The following is a 13,279-nucleotide window of genomic DNA, read 5'->3' on the forward strand; positions in this document are numbered from 1 at the left end:
TCCTGATATGGAAACTCTGCATGTTTGTTCTAGCCACTTATTTAAAGCTTGTTGAAATAATGTTTTTTAATCCACTCATTTTTTGTTTGTGTTTTTAATCGCTTCATTTACCTTATTTTAATCATGTTCTAGCGTATTGAAGCTCATCATGCCATGCTATAGCTATAGGTGTTTATTTATTGTATTTTGTATGCTTTTTTGTGGGATAAATGTCACACACTGCTTGTTTGGCCCAAAGGTCTGTGCTGCTGCAACTAAAAATAGTCCTGTATTTGCTTGGTTTAGCAGCTATTTTTTTTATTCAAATTTAATGTAAAAGTGGCAGAGTGCCATTATTTCACTTGATGTTGAAGTGCACCGCAAGATTTCATAGTCTGTTCTGCTGAACACAAACAATATTACTTGAGTTCATGGCCTCGATGTTTTGTATTCCTTTTAGCTCAGCCAGATTAACCTTAGGTCTTTGCAAGACAAATCTGCTTTTATCCACCTCCCGCTTCATCTCTATTAGAAACAAAATATGATAATTTTATTCTTATATAAACACTTGGTGTCAGAAAAACAAGTTATGCTAATGGTTTTATGGGACAGACCCAGACTTGTAGCTGGAAAGGGGTTGATTTCATGGTTGGAAAGTAGATGTTGTATTTTTTTTGCAATAGAACCTCCTACCTTTTCCCAAGGCTTTGACACTTGAACTACACAATCTGTGCTGGAATGATTTAGGAAAAAGCAGCACTGTTTTACTCAGACAGATCAATTGTATCATTTGATAGTGTTTGTTTGAACATGGGGCCAGACTCAGCATTAATCCTCTTGGCAGGAGTCAGCAATCTCAATGCCCAATACCTCCCAGTGCATCTGTACTGGGCTCTTTGCCTTTACAGCTTCCAAAAGAAATTCAAGGTGGAATAGATTTGGGTTTTGGATGAGGACGGGAAAGAAGACAATGACTTAATTAAGCTTTGTTAAGGGGGCAAGACGTGATCAATGTACTCATTTTTTGCCCACTTAAATCCCAAACAGTAATTGCTACACAACAAAACTTTTGTTGGTTTGCCTCTAGAAATAAGATGATACATGATCATATGTGACATTTATTTTATACATCAAGCACATTCACATTAAAATTCACAGTATTGTTTGCATAAATTACTAAACCAGCCAAACAGCAGTGTGTGAACATGTTTACTTTGTTGTTCTGGAGTCCCGCATGTTCCATGTTGACCCAAAAATATGAGTTTGAGCTTGACCACCATACCGAGCTGCTAAAGTACTCTCACTCCACCACTTTTTATTTCAACAAAATCAAATCTTTTCTGTGAGTTAAATCACTCGGTGAGTGCTTGCCTTAATGTTTCCAAAGGCTCCTGCCGGGGTGCACGTCTCAAATCCATTCACTTGAGACTAAAATCAGTACTCCATCCAGTCAGCAAGGTGCTGATTTAAACCTTAGAGGAGGGAGGTGAAGGTTTGGGAAAGAAAGAAAGTGTAATCATGGGTGTGTGCATGTGTGTAAGAGGATGCAGTCAGTACAGATTTAAAGCCTTGGTAAGTTTTTTTCTGGCGATGGAAGAGATTAGATTGGAGCTATAGGATTGTGGCTTTCTCAGCCACGGAGCTCAGCGATTTGTGAGTCTTCTGTCAAAGAATGAGAAACGTAATAGATCAACCCTGATTCTTTCTTTTTTAAAGCTCTCAGAACTGAAAGAGGGAGGGAGAGAGGACGGAAAGGTCTAAAAGTTGGAGATGGTAAAAATCCTGAGGTGTAAGAAAAATGGACCAGAGGTAAGGAGTTAAGAGATGATTGCTGCAGGATTGGAGGGAGAAACGTCAGGAGAGAGAGGGAGAGAAAAGCAAGAAAACCAGGCAGATGGAGAAAGAGAGAGAGGAGCTTTAGATTTATTGTAGACTGAAGCTCCACTTATAATGTTCTGACAGGCCATCCGGCAGGCAGAGACACACTTGAAGCTACTTATTCTAACCAGCTGCCATCGTGAACATTTTACTGCTACTGTGAGCATTTGAACATTTGCATTTCCAGTGTAATACAGTCAACAGTAAAAAATACTTTTCACCTCTTCCACATGAAGTCATAGCAGGAGCTTCGATCATTTAGTACATTCGAGATCCAGTAATACATTTTTTTTCAAGTGACGAGATTATATACAACGTCAATGCAAAGACACAATTGGCTCCCTAAAGCCGTGACTTTGCTTAAGATAAAAATAAATTAAGTTAACATTTAAATCAGGTTCTTACCAAGTAAAGTGACGGAACAGTTAAACATCCAGAAGACAGCAGCAGGCCTTGTGTAGTCAGCTTTGAAGGACTTCACTTGTTCGCGATTAACTTGATAAAAGACAGCTTTGATAGAAAGACATACATTTATTTTCTCTGCATTGTAAAGCAACTGGGTTGAATATCTACGCCATATTAAATAGATCACACATCATTTCCTCAGAGGTTCTAGTGGATTTTACAAATCCACTTAGACTTGGATTTAGTTTGATTAAATGCGGTCTTTGTTTCAATAAATGGTGTGGACAGGATGAAAGCAGGACTTTTGAATTGGTAATTCGAGCTAACAAAGTGAGAGACGAAAGCAGGAAAGTGATATCTCAGTTTAAGTAATTCACTTTATCATGATTGTCTGTGCAGTTTCCTTGTCTGCTCCACTTTCTTTCATGATCACTGGACTGTAAAGGCCAGTTGAAAAGTGTGCCTTTTCATCTGCTTGAGGTAATAAGGCAAAAACAAAATGGAAGGGTTTTCTCGTAACAATTAGAGGGAATATATGCGCAAATAAAAGGCACATGTTTCGAATTACTTGACACAATTCTGTCTTTGAAGGCACTTTGAAACAGTGCTGATTTTAAAATCAAATGTCTCTTAACAGTTAGGTAGCTGCAGTGTTTATTTTCATATTGAAGAAACCAGGACCGTGATCTCCTTGAATGATATCGGTGGTGCTTTAATCTTTCAGCGCAGTGGTGTAATTTAATAGTAAATTTTAATTCACGGAGTGCGAGAGAAAGCTCCTTCATTCACTTCCATTTAGATGTGAGGCAGAGTGAATATGTAGTCCACGTTTTAAGAAATAAGGGAACATCCCTGGAGATGGTGGTTTTATTCGGACATCATTTACATTTTTAGAACTCAAATGTAAATGCATTCAAAATGTGCTGATTACCTAGAGGCAAGTGGGAATATGTGTGACTCCAGAACTCCAGACTGTGTGTATTTTTTCTATTTTTTTTCCAGGAATGTTTGCTTTTCTAAATGACCAGGCTCTGCCCTCTAACATCATTTTTTATTTTTTTAGCACTCAAAGACTAAACATTGCCCGCAACCTTTGTTTGTTTGGCTGTTTGTTTTTCAGCTCTCTTCGCCTTTACTCACAGAGTAGCCGGGATAAGGTGCCAGCCCCAAGGTTAGCTCCACATGTTTCTTGAAATAATCGTGCTGGACATGAATTGCTGGGGGCACATCCTCTGAATCCTGGACTCACTCACTCACTCAGTTATTTATAGAGTTAAGCCCCTCACTCCCCGTGGTAGCGGCCATCTTCTTCCCTCAGGCCTCAGAGCTATGCAAACATTTGACACTGAGGACCTGTTTTCACCTGAAGCTGTGTCTTAACATGGATTATGCTGAAGTTCTTTAGTTTCACTGAGCTCAAACTGCCCCTCTGGTTGACCACATAGAATAGTAATGAAACCATTAAAGCTGAAATCCATAATGCTTTTTTAAAATGAATATATCCATCTGCATGGGGCAGTATAAAAACTGAGCGTTTTACTGAGGTTGGAGATGCTCTGCATACGTAACTACATAGAAATCAGTCAGGCAGAGAATGCCAATGTCCTCACACTTCATCCTTCAGGTATAAGAAATATTCACCATGACATTACCTGGTCGATCGATGACATTTTCACTGCATACAAATGAGATGAGAGCAAATTCAGACCACAGACACTGGATGATCTGTCCTCTGTAAAGTGTGTGATAATTGATTTGGTTGATCAGCTGAACAATTTTGATGAAAGATTATTTTTCATTTATCAATCAAAATGCAATTAGCTCTCTTTAAAGGTTAGAATTTTCTGCTTTCCTTAGTTCGAAAAGCATATAATTGTACCTTGAATACTTTGGGGTTTTGGACTCTTAGTCTGACAAATAAGCAATTTTAAGAGACAGAATTTTACTAACAAAGAATTGATTAATAAAAAAAAAAAACAATCTGCAAATCAACAGATAATGAAATAATGATTACAAGCAGCCTTAGGTAATTACTTAGTTGATTGCAAGATGATGTAACTTGCGATTGAGTGAGTAATGACTTTCTCATCTTCCTTTGAAGTCATGCATTAAACTAGTATAAACATTCATACAAAATATCCCCGTCAATTAAAAATACTACTTTCCCCTGTTTTTACCATCAGGCTTCCATGAACAGACATAAATCAAAAGCAGCAGAATGCTGTCCTGAGGAATGGCTGATGTAAACCAGAGTGAAAGTGTGTCATCACTTGTTTTGATGGTGTTCATGGAACGAGGGTCATACATGCTATGTTTGGCCTTCCAGCTGCCACGACCATTTTAGTCCTCCATGTCCTCTGCTGTGGTTAAGGAACACTGGCCATTTCCCTGATCTCCCTGGCAGGCAAGAGGCTTAAAAATACCCTCAGAGGCAAAGCCTGTTGATGGCCGCCTCTGATCCTGCTAATCAAGTCTTCCCCCATGTAGGAGAATAACAAAAAGCCCTCCACTTGACTTCCCTCCAACTAAAAACATCACAAGCTTCATTCATTTCATCTGCTGACTAGACCAAGGTCTAAACAAACTATTTTCCTTTTTCTCCAACAAATTGGGCCATTTTTAATTTGTAATTGTGAACATTGACTGTTCGGTGTGTTAAGACCCTGGCACATATCACAGACCTCTCCAAGTGGGCTAACAATACTTTCTTTCTATTTGATTACAAAGCCTAATAAAGTGAAGCGAGTCTGAAGATGTTATCGACTTCAGTTAAAGGATTCATCACATACCTTAGGGCTTTTGAATTCAGTTTGAACAATGTTACAGACGAAACCTGAGCAGCTAAGGATCTTCTGACAGAATAGAACTGCTGCCCTGCAAGCTGAATGTGTATGAATGGACATTTATGAAACTGTAACTCAATTCTGAAAGTATGCATTTCAAATAAATAGCCTATTATTCAGCCCTTTCTTCATCAGTTCTATAAGGTCTCCCTCAGTATGTGTTGAAGCAGCTTTGAACTTATTTCAAGCATTTATAAAAAAACATTGAAAACAGGAAGCACTACCCAAACTGGACTTCTCTGAAACAACAGTCCATTGTACATTTTTCACTGAAAAAGTTCTTAAAGTCAGCTAACCTGTTCATATTTTAAAAGAATACCAGATTCACCGTTACCGTTCCTATATTTCACAATAAAAGCACTAGACATAATATTTACAGATGAGAGGTCGCCGGTGTTTGAGGCCTCAAAACTGCACCAGCACACCTTTCCAGATAACCAACAAACTGGTTGGTGTTATAAGATCTCTCATCTAGAATCACACACACACACACACACACACACACACACACACACACACACACACACACACACACACACACACACACACACACACACACACACACACACACACACACCAATGGGGCTGTGTACTGCCTTTCCACCACAGTGATAATTAAGTCCTCTGTTTGCACTGTATTATGATAGAATTAATGAAGCTTTTAATGAAAATTAGCAACACTTGGGTAAGGCCCTGTGTATCAGACATGCTTAGCAGCAAGCTGCAGTAAACACAGTCAGATAAGCAGGGTAAGCCTAAACCAAACTGAGACTGAACACAGTCAGTGTAGTTGTGCATCTCCCCCAACTACCCGTTTCTGTACACACTCAAAATATCACCATCTGCACACTAGGTACGATCTGCAGGGCAGCTCTTTGGCACTCATTATAATCTACTATTTTGGGCCTCTAATTGTTTCATCTTCAGTCTAAGGGGGACATATTATTTGCCTAGGAAATCCTTGTTGGCCAGGTGCCAGTGTAAATATCAGTGCTGTATTTTTCAAACCAGAAAATTCACTTTCCAAACTCTGCTCGGTGTTAAAAGGTCAAACTTCTCATTTATCTCACACAGTATGAAATGATATAGTATCAGTAAGGACAATAAAACTTTTCCAGCTCCGTTCAATGCGAAAATTATGTGGTTAGCTGAGAATGGCTGCTCTATTACCATTAGTCAATGATAATAACATTGTCACACAAGGAGAAAGAAAGAAACACATTTCCTATATGAATGAGGCATCATTCTGTCTAGCTGCTGTAATGTGGAGTAAACAGATAATTTACAGCCAAGTCAAGGAGCAGTAGGATTAAGGGCTTTGTCATCCTGATCTGGAAGAAGAAGTTTGCCAGGATGCTGCACTGATCTGTCTCTTCCTCTTTGAATTATTCCCGAACAGCTGTGTGCCAGCCTGGCTGTAAGCACGGAGACTGCGTGGGACCCAATAAGTGCAAGTGTCACCCTGGCTTCACCGGCAAGACCTGCAATCAAGGTGAGAGCTCGCTTGTAACTTGTATGTATGACTGTATGTAAACTATGTTACTTTCCAGTTGCATCTGACTTCTTTTACATGTCATAGGGTACTTAAGTTGAGATGTACACACGAAAAATGAGTCATAATATTAGGTCGCCTTGCGGCGCTGTCATGACCCCCACGCTAAGTGAAGGATAACCAGTGCCCTGAGCAATGGCAGGGTAATCATTGTTTATTGTGGCCAGATCTCCACCTCACAACACTAGCATATTAAAGTTGCCACTCATGGAGCGGAAGCTGGTTTGCCGAGAGAGAGAGAGAGAGAGAGAGAGAGAGAGAGAGAGAGAGAGAGAGAGAGAGAGAGAGAGAGAGAGAGAGAGAGAGAGAGAGAGAGAGAGAGAGAGAGAGAGAGAGAGAGAGAGAGAGAGAGAGAGAGAGAGAGAGCTGATTCAGCTCAAATGGAAATGAGTGGTGAGGCCATGTTGATCCCGGGGGTGCATCCTCTCCTGTTGAGATAACATCTCAATTACTGACCTGAGATAACTTGGCTCGGCTGAGTGCAACCGATGCTATTCAAAGTGTGTTTGTGTGTGTGTTTGAGTATTTGTGCAGTTTCATCATTGACAGATTGGACATGTTGAAAAGCGTTAAAGAGTCCCAGTTAGTTGATGTGCATCCAAGCAGCGGGAAAATACTTGTGGAATTCACGCCCTAAGACAGGAATAGGATAGTGTGTTATTAAAAACAAAGGTTGTGAAGGTGGTGCTGGTGGAGGAGGTGGGTGTGGAGGTGTTGAAATCCTTTCCGGAATGTTCCAAATGAATCATCCTGCATTTGGAGGCTATAGGTGGCTCCTGTCTGCCCGGCCAGACGGCTGCACTTTGTCTTAATCTGCAACAAAGGGGAGAGGAGAAAAGGCGTCCCATATCCAACTACAATAGACTTTGTTTCCAATCATTCGGACAGACTTATCTGACAAATGTGATTCCAGAGCCTTTCAAGATGAAACTGTACTTTCAAGTGTCCATCAAAGCCCCATTTATCCAGTAAGCTCTATTCGTTTTATAGAGCTTGCCATTTGATTCAGCTTTGAGTGGCAGACATGCCCTTTCTGCCTATTTAGGTGGAGATAACCTTGGATTTTGTTTTGATCTGGCACATGCTATGCAAACCAATTTAATTATTCTCAAACCATAGATTAGATTTTCTCATTTAAATGCAGCCTACATTAAACATTGATTTGAGGTTTACTATTGATGTGCCAGGTGGCCAATGTTTTGAGGCATTCTAATATCCTCTAGTCATTTTTCTTGATGAGTCAACTGGAGGAACGAAATAAGTTGCTGAGGGCTGCTTCCCTGACCTTGATGCAGCTAAAGGTCATGTAGTCACCGAGATATACTGTGAAACATCATACAGCAATTTAAGCCATGCTCACATTACATGACTTTCAAAGTCATGTCTCCAAACCACGCTTTGTCATGAAAACACAAACAAGAGTTTACACAGGAAATTATGTGATACCATGCGCATAGTCATGCTTGTTGTTTTTGTCGACACACATGTTCATATAATAGCCTGATTCCAAACGTCTTTGCTATTTATAGTCTGTTTCCTCAAGGTGCAACAACTACTTTGTTCCGTGTTGCAAATACAACACGTACAGTAAAGATCCTAACGTTATAGGCGACCCCTCCCACAGGTTTCCACTCAACGCGTGTCTTGAGCTCTCATTGGCTTTAGCTTCCCAACAGACTCCCTGACAGATCCACAATTTTAGCATGCCAGATATCTGGAATGTGTCTTAGATGCATCGGTGAGCCTCTCAGCTCATCTTTGAACAGTTCACACAGTGTGCTGAAGTGCCTAATTGCGACTGCTGAGCCAACGCCAATTTGCCTCTGACATGAGGCTTTTGTCAGGGATCTCTAAAAACTGTTGGCAAAAGGAAGAATTTGAAGTTAATTTAACTTCCATTTTCTCCATTCCATTTTCAGACCACCAATTTGCTGTGTGTCTTCGATATATATTAAGTGATGATTTTTTATAATAATGAAAACAATGTGAACCATGTTGAAGGTTTGTATCCAATTCAGTATCTCCACCACATTGAGATAATTATTTAAGTTTAATTACTATAAAACAAGAAAAACAACAACAAAGTTTAAAAGTCAACTCCCATTTTGGGGATATGGTGGTGTCCCCAAAGAAGATGCTTGATTATTAATAAGTGGGTGACGTGGACAGAGATGTTACTCCGTAGGCGATATGATAAACAAAAACACCTTGGGAACACCAGTTGTATGGAGCAACAGAGGAAACATGAGTGTTGACACCAAAGGCAAAGCAAAGCAAATACTGTATTGATTTCATCGCTCTCAGAATCAAAGCCATATTTTCCTCTGTCAAACTTTTATGAGCTTGTACTCTTATGAGAGATTTATTCTTCAAGTACTTCATGTCTATTTTCAGTGCCAGCTCCTTTCACCTGCCAATTTCCCCATTGTGGTTATTTCACTTTCATTGCTTTTCCTGTACAGAAAATCTCAACACCTGAATAGGTGTCATTTAGTCCGATTATGTTCGTCATTAACTTAACAGGCACTCAACTGTCAAGAATAATAAGCACTACTTTGAGAATCCCTGTCATTTTTAGCAAGAGCTTCACCTTTGTTGCTGATGAGAATTGGACCTGTCGTACAGCATGGTGAGTATAGAAGAATGAGCTCTCGCGGCACAAATAAACTCATTATAGGGATAATCTGTTTAACAATTTGGCAGAACACCCCCTGCTGATCCAATCATTTTAATAAGATGATTATTCCGTGCAGGTGGAATTTAATTACGTGTAGTTGACCTGATGCTTAGATGCTATAAAAAGAATTTGCTGGAGGATTGGCATCAGAAGCAATACAGCTCTAGTACCTCCAGATGCTGCTTTTCTTCTTTTTCCCCCTTTTCTGTCAGCCAACTATATAATTAATACCACTTCAAGTTTGATAGTCCTGAGCTGTGGTTGAAGTAACTATGCATTTTGGTCCCATATCTGTTTTTAGAATACTTGTGCAGTGTCTGTTTAAAAGGTGCTTGTTTGGAACGGGCTGATTGCTTGGCCTCCGGTGTTGCTGCTTTCTTGAAATCATCCATAAAACTTTACATTCAACACTGCACTTCCTTTGGTCCTCAGCAATACACCTGCCATGACAAAGTTGCATCCCTCAGCAATGCTAAAGTATACATGTTCAATTTTGAACATTTTATTGACTCAATTAAGTCAGAGCCCCAATTCATTGTGGATTGATAAGCCTCAGAATTTAACATACATCTAGCAGATGAGCAGTTGTCAAGACAATTACTAACCAATTTGTCCAGTAGCTTTCTGTGTCTCTGGTCTCTGTTTTTAAGTGTAATGTACAGACTGACGGAATGATGTTTGTTAGTGTAACAGTTAACATTGTAGCTCTGCATGTCAATGAGATGAACGCTTGTGAAGAAAATCAAACTTCTTCAATTTAAGTTATATTACTAATATCTGGACCTTTAACTCATTTATCTTGGTGAAGGCACATTGATATCTCCCGAAAATGTCATGGTTTAATTCAGTCTAGGTGTAGACCGATACCTTAGTGGTGTTGGTTTAGAAACAGATGCTGCTCTGTCAGTGTTTTTTTCCTGGCTGTCTGCTGTTAACAGTCAAACAGCTGCAAGTAATAAGTATTGCATGCACGTAATTATCTTGCGGATTTTCCATCAATTATCATCTAATAACCCCAAATTGTATTTGTTTTATCTATTTTCTTTTTCAAAACAAGGTCATTAAAGGGGTATGAAGTAATATTTGACCTCAACTGACTACAAGCAGGAAGTTGAAATTTAAATAAAATTGATAGAAATTATATCCTGCTAACCTTCCCTTGTCTGGCGGTTTTAATGTTGCAAAAATGTCACATTTTCACTGTAAAGATTATAAAGCAAGTCAGCTACTACTAGGGTTGAACAAATGTGTATGGAGAAGCAATGTTTACAGTATAAAACACTGTATACTGGCAGTATCTCCTCATACAAAGTGCTGTCTCGCAGGACTGTCCTCTATTACTGAACCAATGAAAAGGAATGGAGAACAACAGGAAGGTGTCACATGGATACAGACAGGAGGGGGATATATTTAAGCAGCATTACGATCTCAGCACCTTGCTTGTTTGTTTTGAGTGATTGCTGCGATCAGATCAATAATGACATCACCCTCCTGCAGATTTTGTTTTCATCATCGAGCAAAAGCACCATTTAATGAAAATTGTTCAAGAGATGTACAGCACAGATTATATTTTATAATATATATACAGCATCAGGCACTTTTTGGCATTTCACTAACATTTATTGAGTCCCACGGGTGTTGGTCTCAGATCCCATCAGATAACCATGCAGAGTTTGTCTCTGGGGCAGATTTGGCATTATACTATGGCCTCATGTTTCAGTAAAGCTGCTCTGTTTTCCAATTCCATGGGATATTATTCAAGTTTAGCCTTTGTTCTGCACAAACATTTAAAACGGGGTTGGCATTATTCAAAACACCATTCATTGTAATGCAGTCCAGCACAGCGCCGACATTGCAGGACTATTGTATTTTATTTCCTTAGATTTTACAGGTTAACTTTGTAAACCAAATCCTTTTTTTTTTTTCTAGTATGGACACAGAAACCATTCTTTTTCCAATCAGATCTTGGCCATTTTCAAATGTGGTCCTGCATCCGATACATATCCCATTATTGGCCATGTGACCACTGTCAGAAAGCTGATATCGAAATTCATGTGTGTTTTTCCTCATACCTAAAAAAATACTTTTTATATATTACTGAATTCTACTGCCCAATTCCGCTTTTGTTGGTGTCAGTAGAACTAAAAATATGTTTTGTGTAAACTGCCATTATCTGGGAAACATGATTTTTATTCTGTTTTTTTACGGAGCTAAAATTAATTATGTGAAATCCTGTTCGCTGAATGAGTAAGTGTCTGTTTATGTGTTGTAATAAAAAATAAATTATCTTTTAGAAGGTGTAGATGTTTACTGGTTAGCTGAGCTTCATTAAATGTAACAATATGTTAACGTAAGATTTCCTCCAACAAACATCAAACATAAAACAGACTTTTCACTCAGTTCTTCTGATAAATTTGTCATGTTTAACTAAGCAGGACTCTGATTTAATAAAATCACATGTTACAAATATTGCGTGGACGTACAGACAGATACAGTCACACTGATGTCTGATATAGGTCACTTTAAACATGAATGTGAACAGAAAGATTGGCTCTGGGGTAAAACAAAATAAGAATTTAGCATTAAATCCTGTAATGTAAGGCATTTAAGGTATATATGTTCCTCATTTTCTTTCTGTTTACCTGCCTGCCTACAAGAAGAAAGGCAAGCTCTTATTGGACAACGCTGCACTGGTTACATGATACTCTCGGTGAATTATTGTTCTTAGCTACTTGAACCTCTGACATCAATACTCATCCATAGTGCCTATTTGCAGATAAGTTCTGCGGCAAGTGTTTCTGTCCTGGGAAGAATTGGCAGGTATGCAGTGGGCTTGCATAACCTAGCAGCTTAAGTTACCGCATCCTTCAATAGTGCTTGAATGATTTGAAGCGTGCAAAACAGTCAGAGGTAGCTGTATTATCTTCTTGTCACTTAACAATAGGTGTTGTTAGCTGACTGCCGGAGGAAAGGTTACTGGATGGATAGATGGATAGGCAGAGAGGGGAGGGTCGGAAATTCTTGAGGCTCAAGTGTTTTTAGTCAAGCAGTGATAACTGGTAAGTCCCGTCTACCTTTGAACCTCCAAATTACAAATTGAGAAGGGATCCTCTGAATACTGTAATTCTCTCAGATCCTATTTCACCCGCAGCACAAAGAAGGAATACAAAAGAGAGAAGAGGGCAGAAGGAGATTGAATGCAAAAACACTGTCACTGTTTCTCCCATGTGCCCTAGAATTTTTCTTATACTTAGGTCACGTCCAGTTCCCACAAGTGTAATCCTCTTTGCTGCATAATGTTCCTCTTTACTTTCCAGGAATGTGGTGTGGTCAGAGGTGTTCTAATCCATTGGATGGTGTTTTCCGTTCTCATCACATCTCTGTGTCTCTCTCTTGTCCTTCTTACTCTTTCTCCACCCTTTACTACTTTATCTTCAATCAACCTCCCTCCAACCTCCTGCCCCATCCCCTCTAACCCATTTCCTTTTGTCTAAAGAAGAAGAGCCGGATTATTTAACCCCACCAGTGTGGGCCAGTCACCTTCCTATCTTTCTTCCTGTGGACCATCAGCCGGCGAGAGTAGTAATGGAGGGTGAGATTCGTCGATCGACCTCTCCCCCGAGCACCTTCTCCTCCTCTTACCAATCTTAGCAACATGCACGGTGCTGCACTGTGCGAACTGCAGAGGAGTGAATGTCACTCTCAACTATTTTCTCACAGCTTCCTGTCCTCCCCTAGCAGAAGAGACACCACCCAGGAGTAGTTTTTCAGTATAAATGCCAGCATGAATGCCAAGCATGTCACAGTGTTCACCAGTCTACTTCTGCCTCTCTTTCTTTCACTCTTTACCCAAAGTAACAGTTTCTCAGATAAAAAGAGCAATTATCATTTTTTCTGATCCCTCTGTCTCCTTCTTCTCTCTCATTCTCTTTACCAGTTTTTGAG

The 13,279-nt window shown here is 39.6% G+C and overlaps 1 protein-coding gene across 1 annotated transcript in view; it reads left to right on the forward strand.

Annotated features, from left to right (window-relative positions):
- Nucleotides 1-13,279, forward strand: part of npnta (nephronectin a) — a 44,100-nt gene that overhangs the window by 10,092 nt on the left and 20,729 nt on the right. Inside the window, exon 3 of the mRNA XM_054604532.1 lies at nucleotides 6,505-6,597. Within this exon, the coding sequence (XP_054460507.1) occupies nucleotides 6,505-6,597 (93 nt within the window). The remainder of the gene's footprint in view (nucleotides 1-6,504; nucleotides 6,598-13,279) is intronic.

The sequence above is a fragment of the Anoplopoma fimbria genome, chromosome 9 (genome assembly GCF_027596085.1).
Source record: "Anoplopoma fimbria isolate UVic2021 breed Golden Eagle Sablefish chromosome 9, Afim_UVic_2022, whole genome shotgun sequence".
In the NCBI taxonomy this organism is placed as follows: domain Eukaryota; kingdom Metazoa; phylum Chordata; class Actinopteri; order Perciformes; family Anoplopomatidae; genus Anoplopoma; species Anoplopoma fimbria.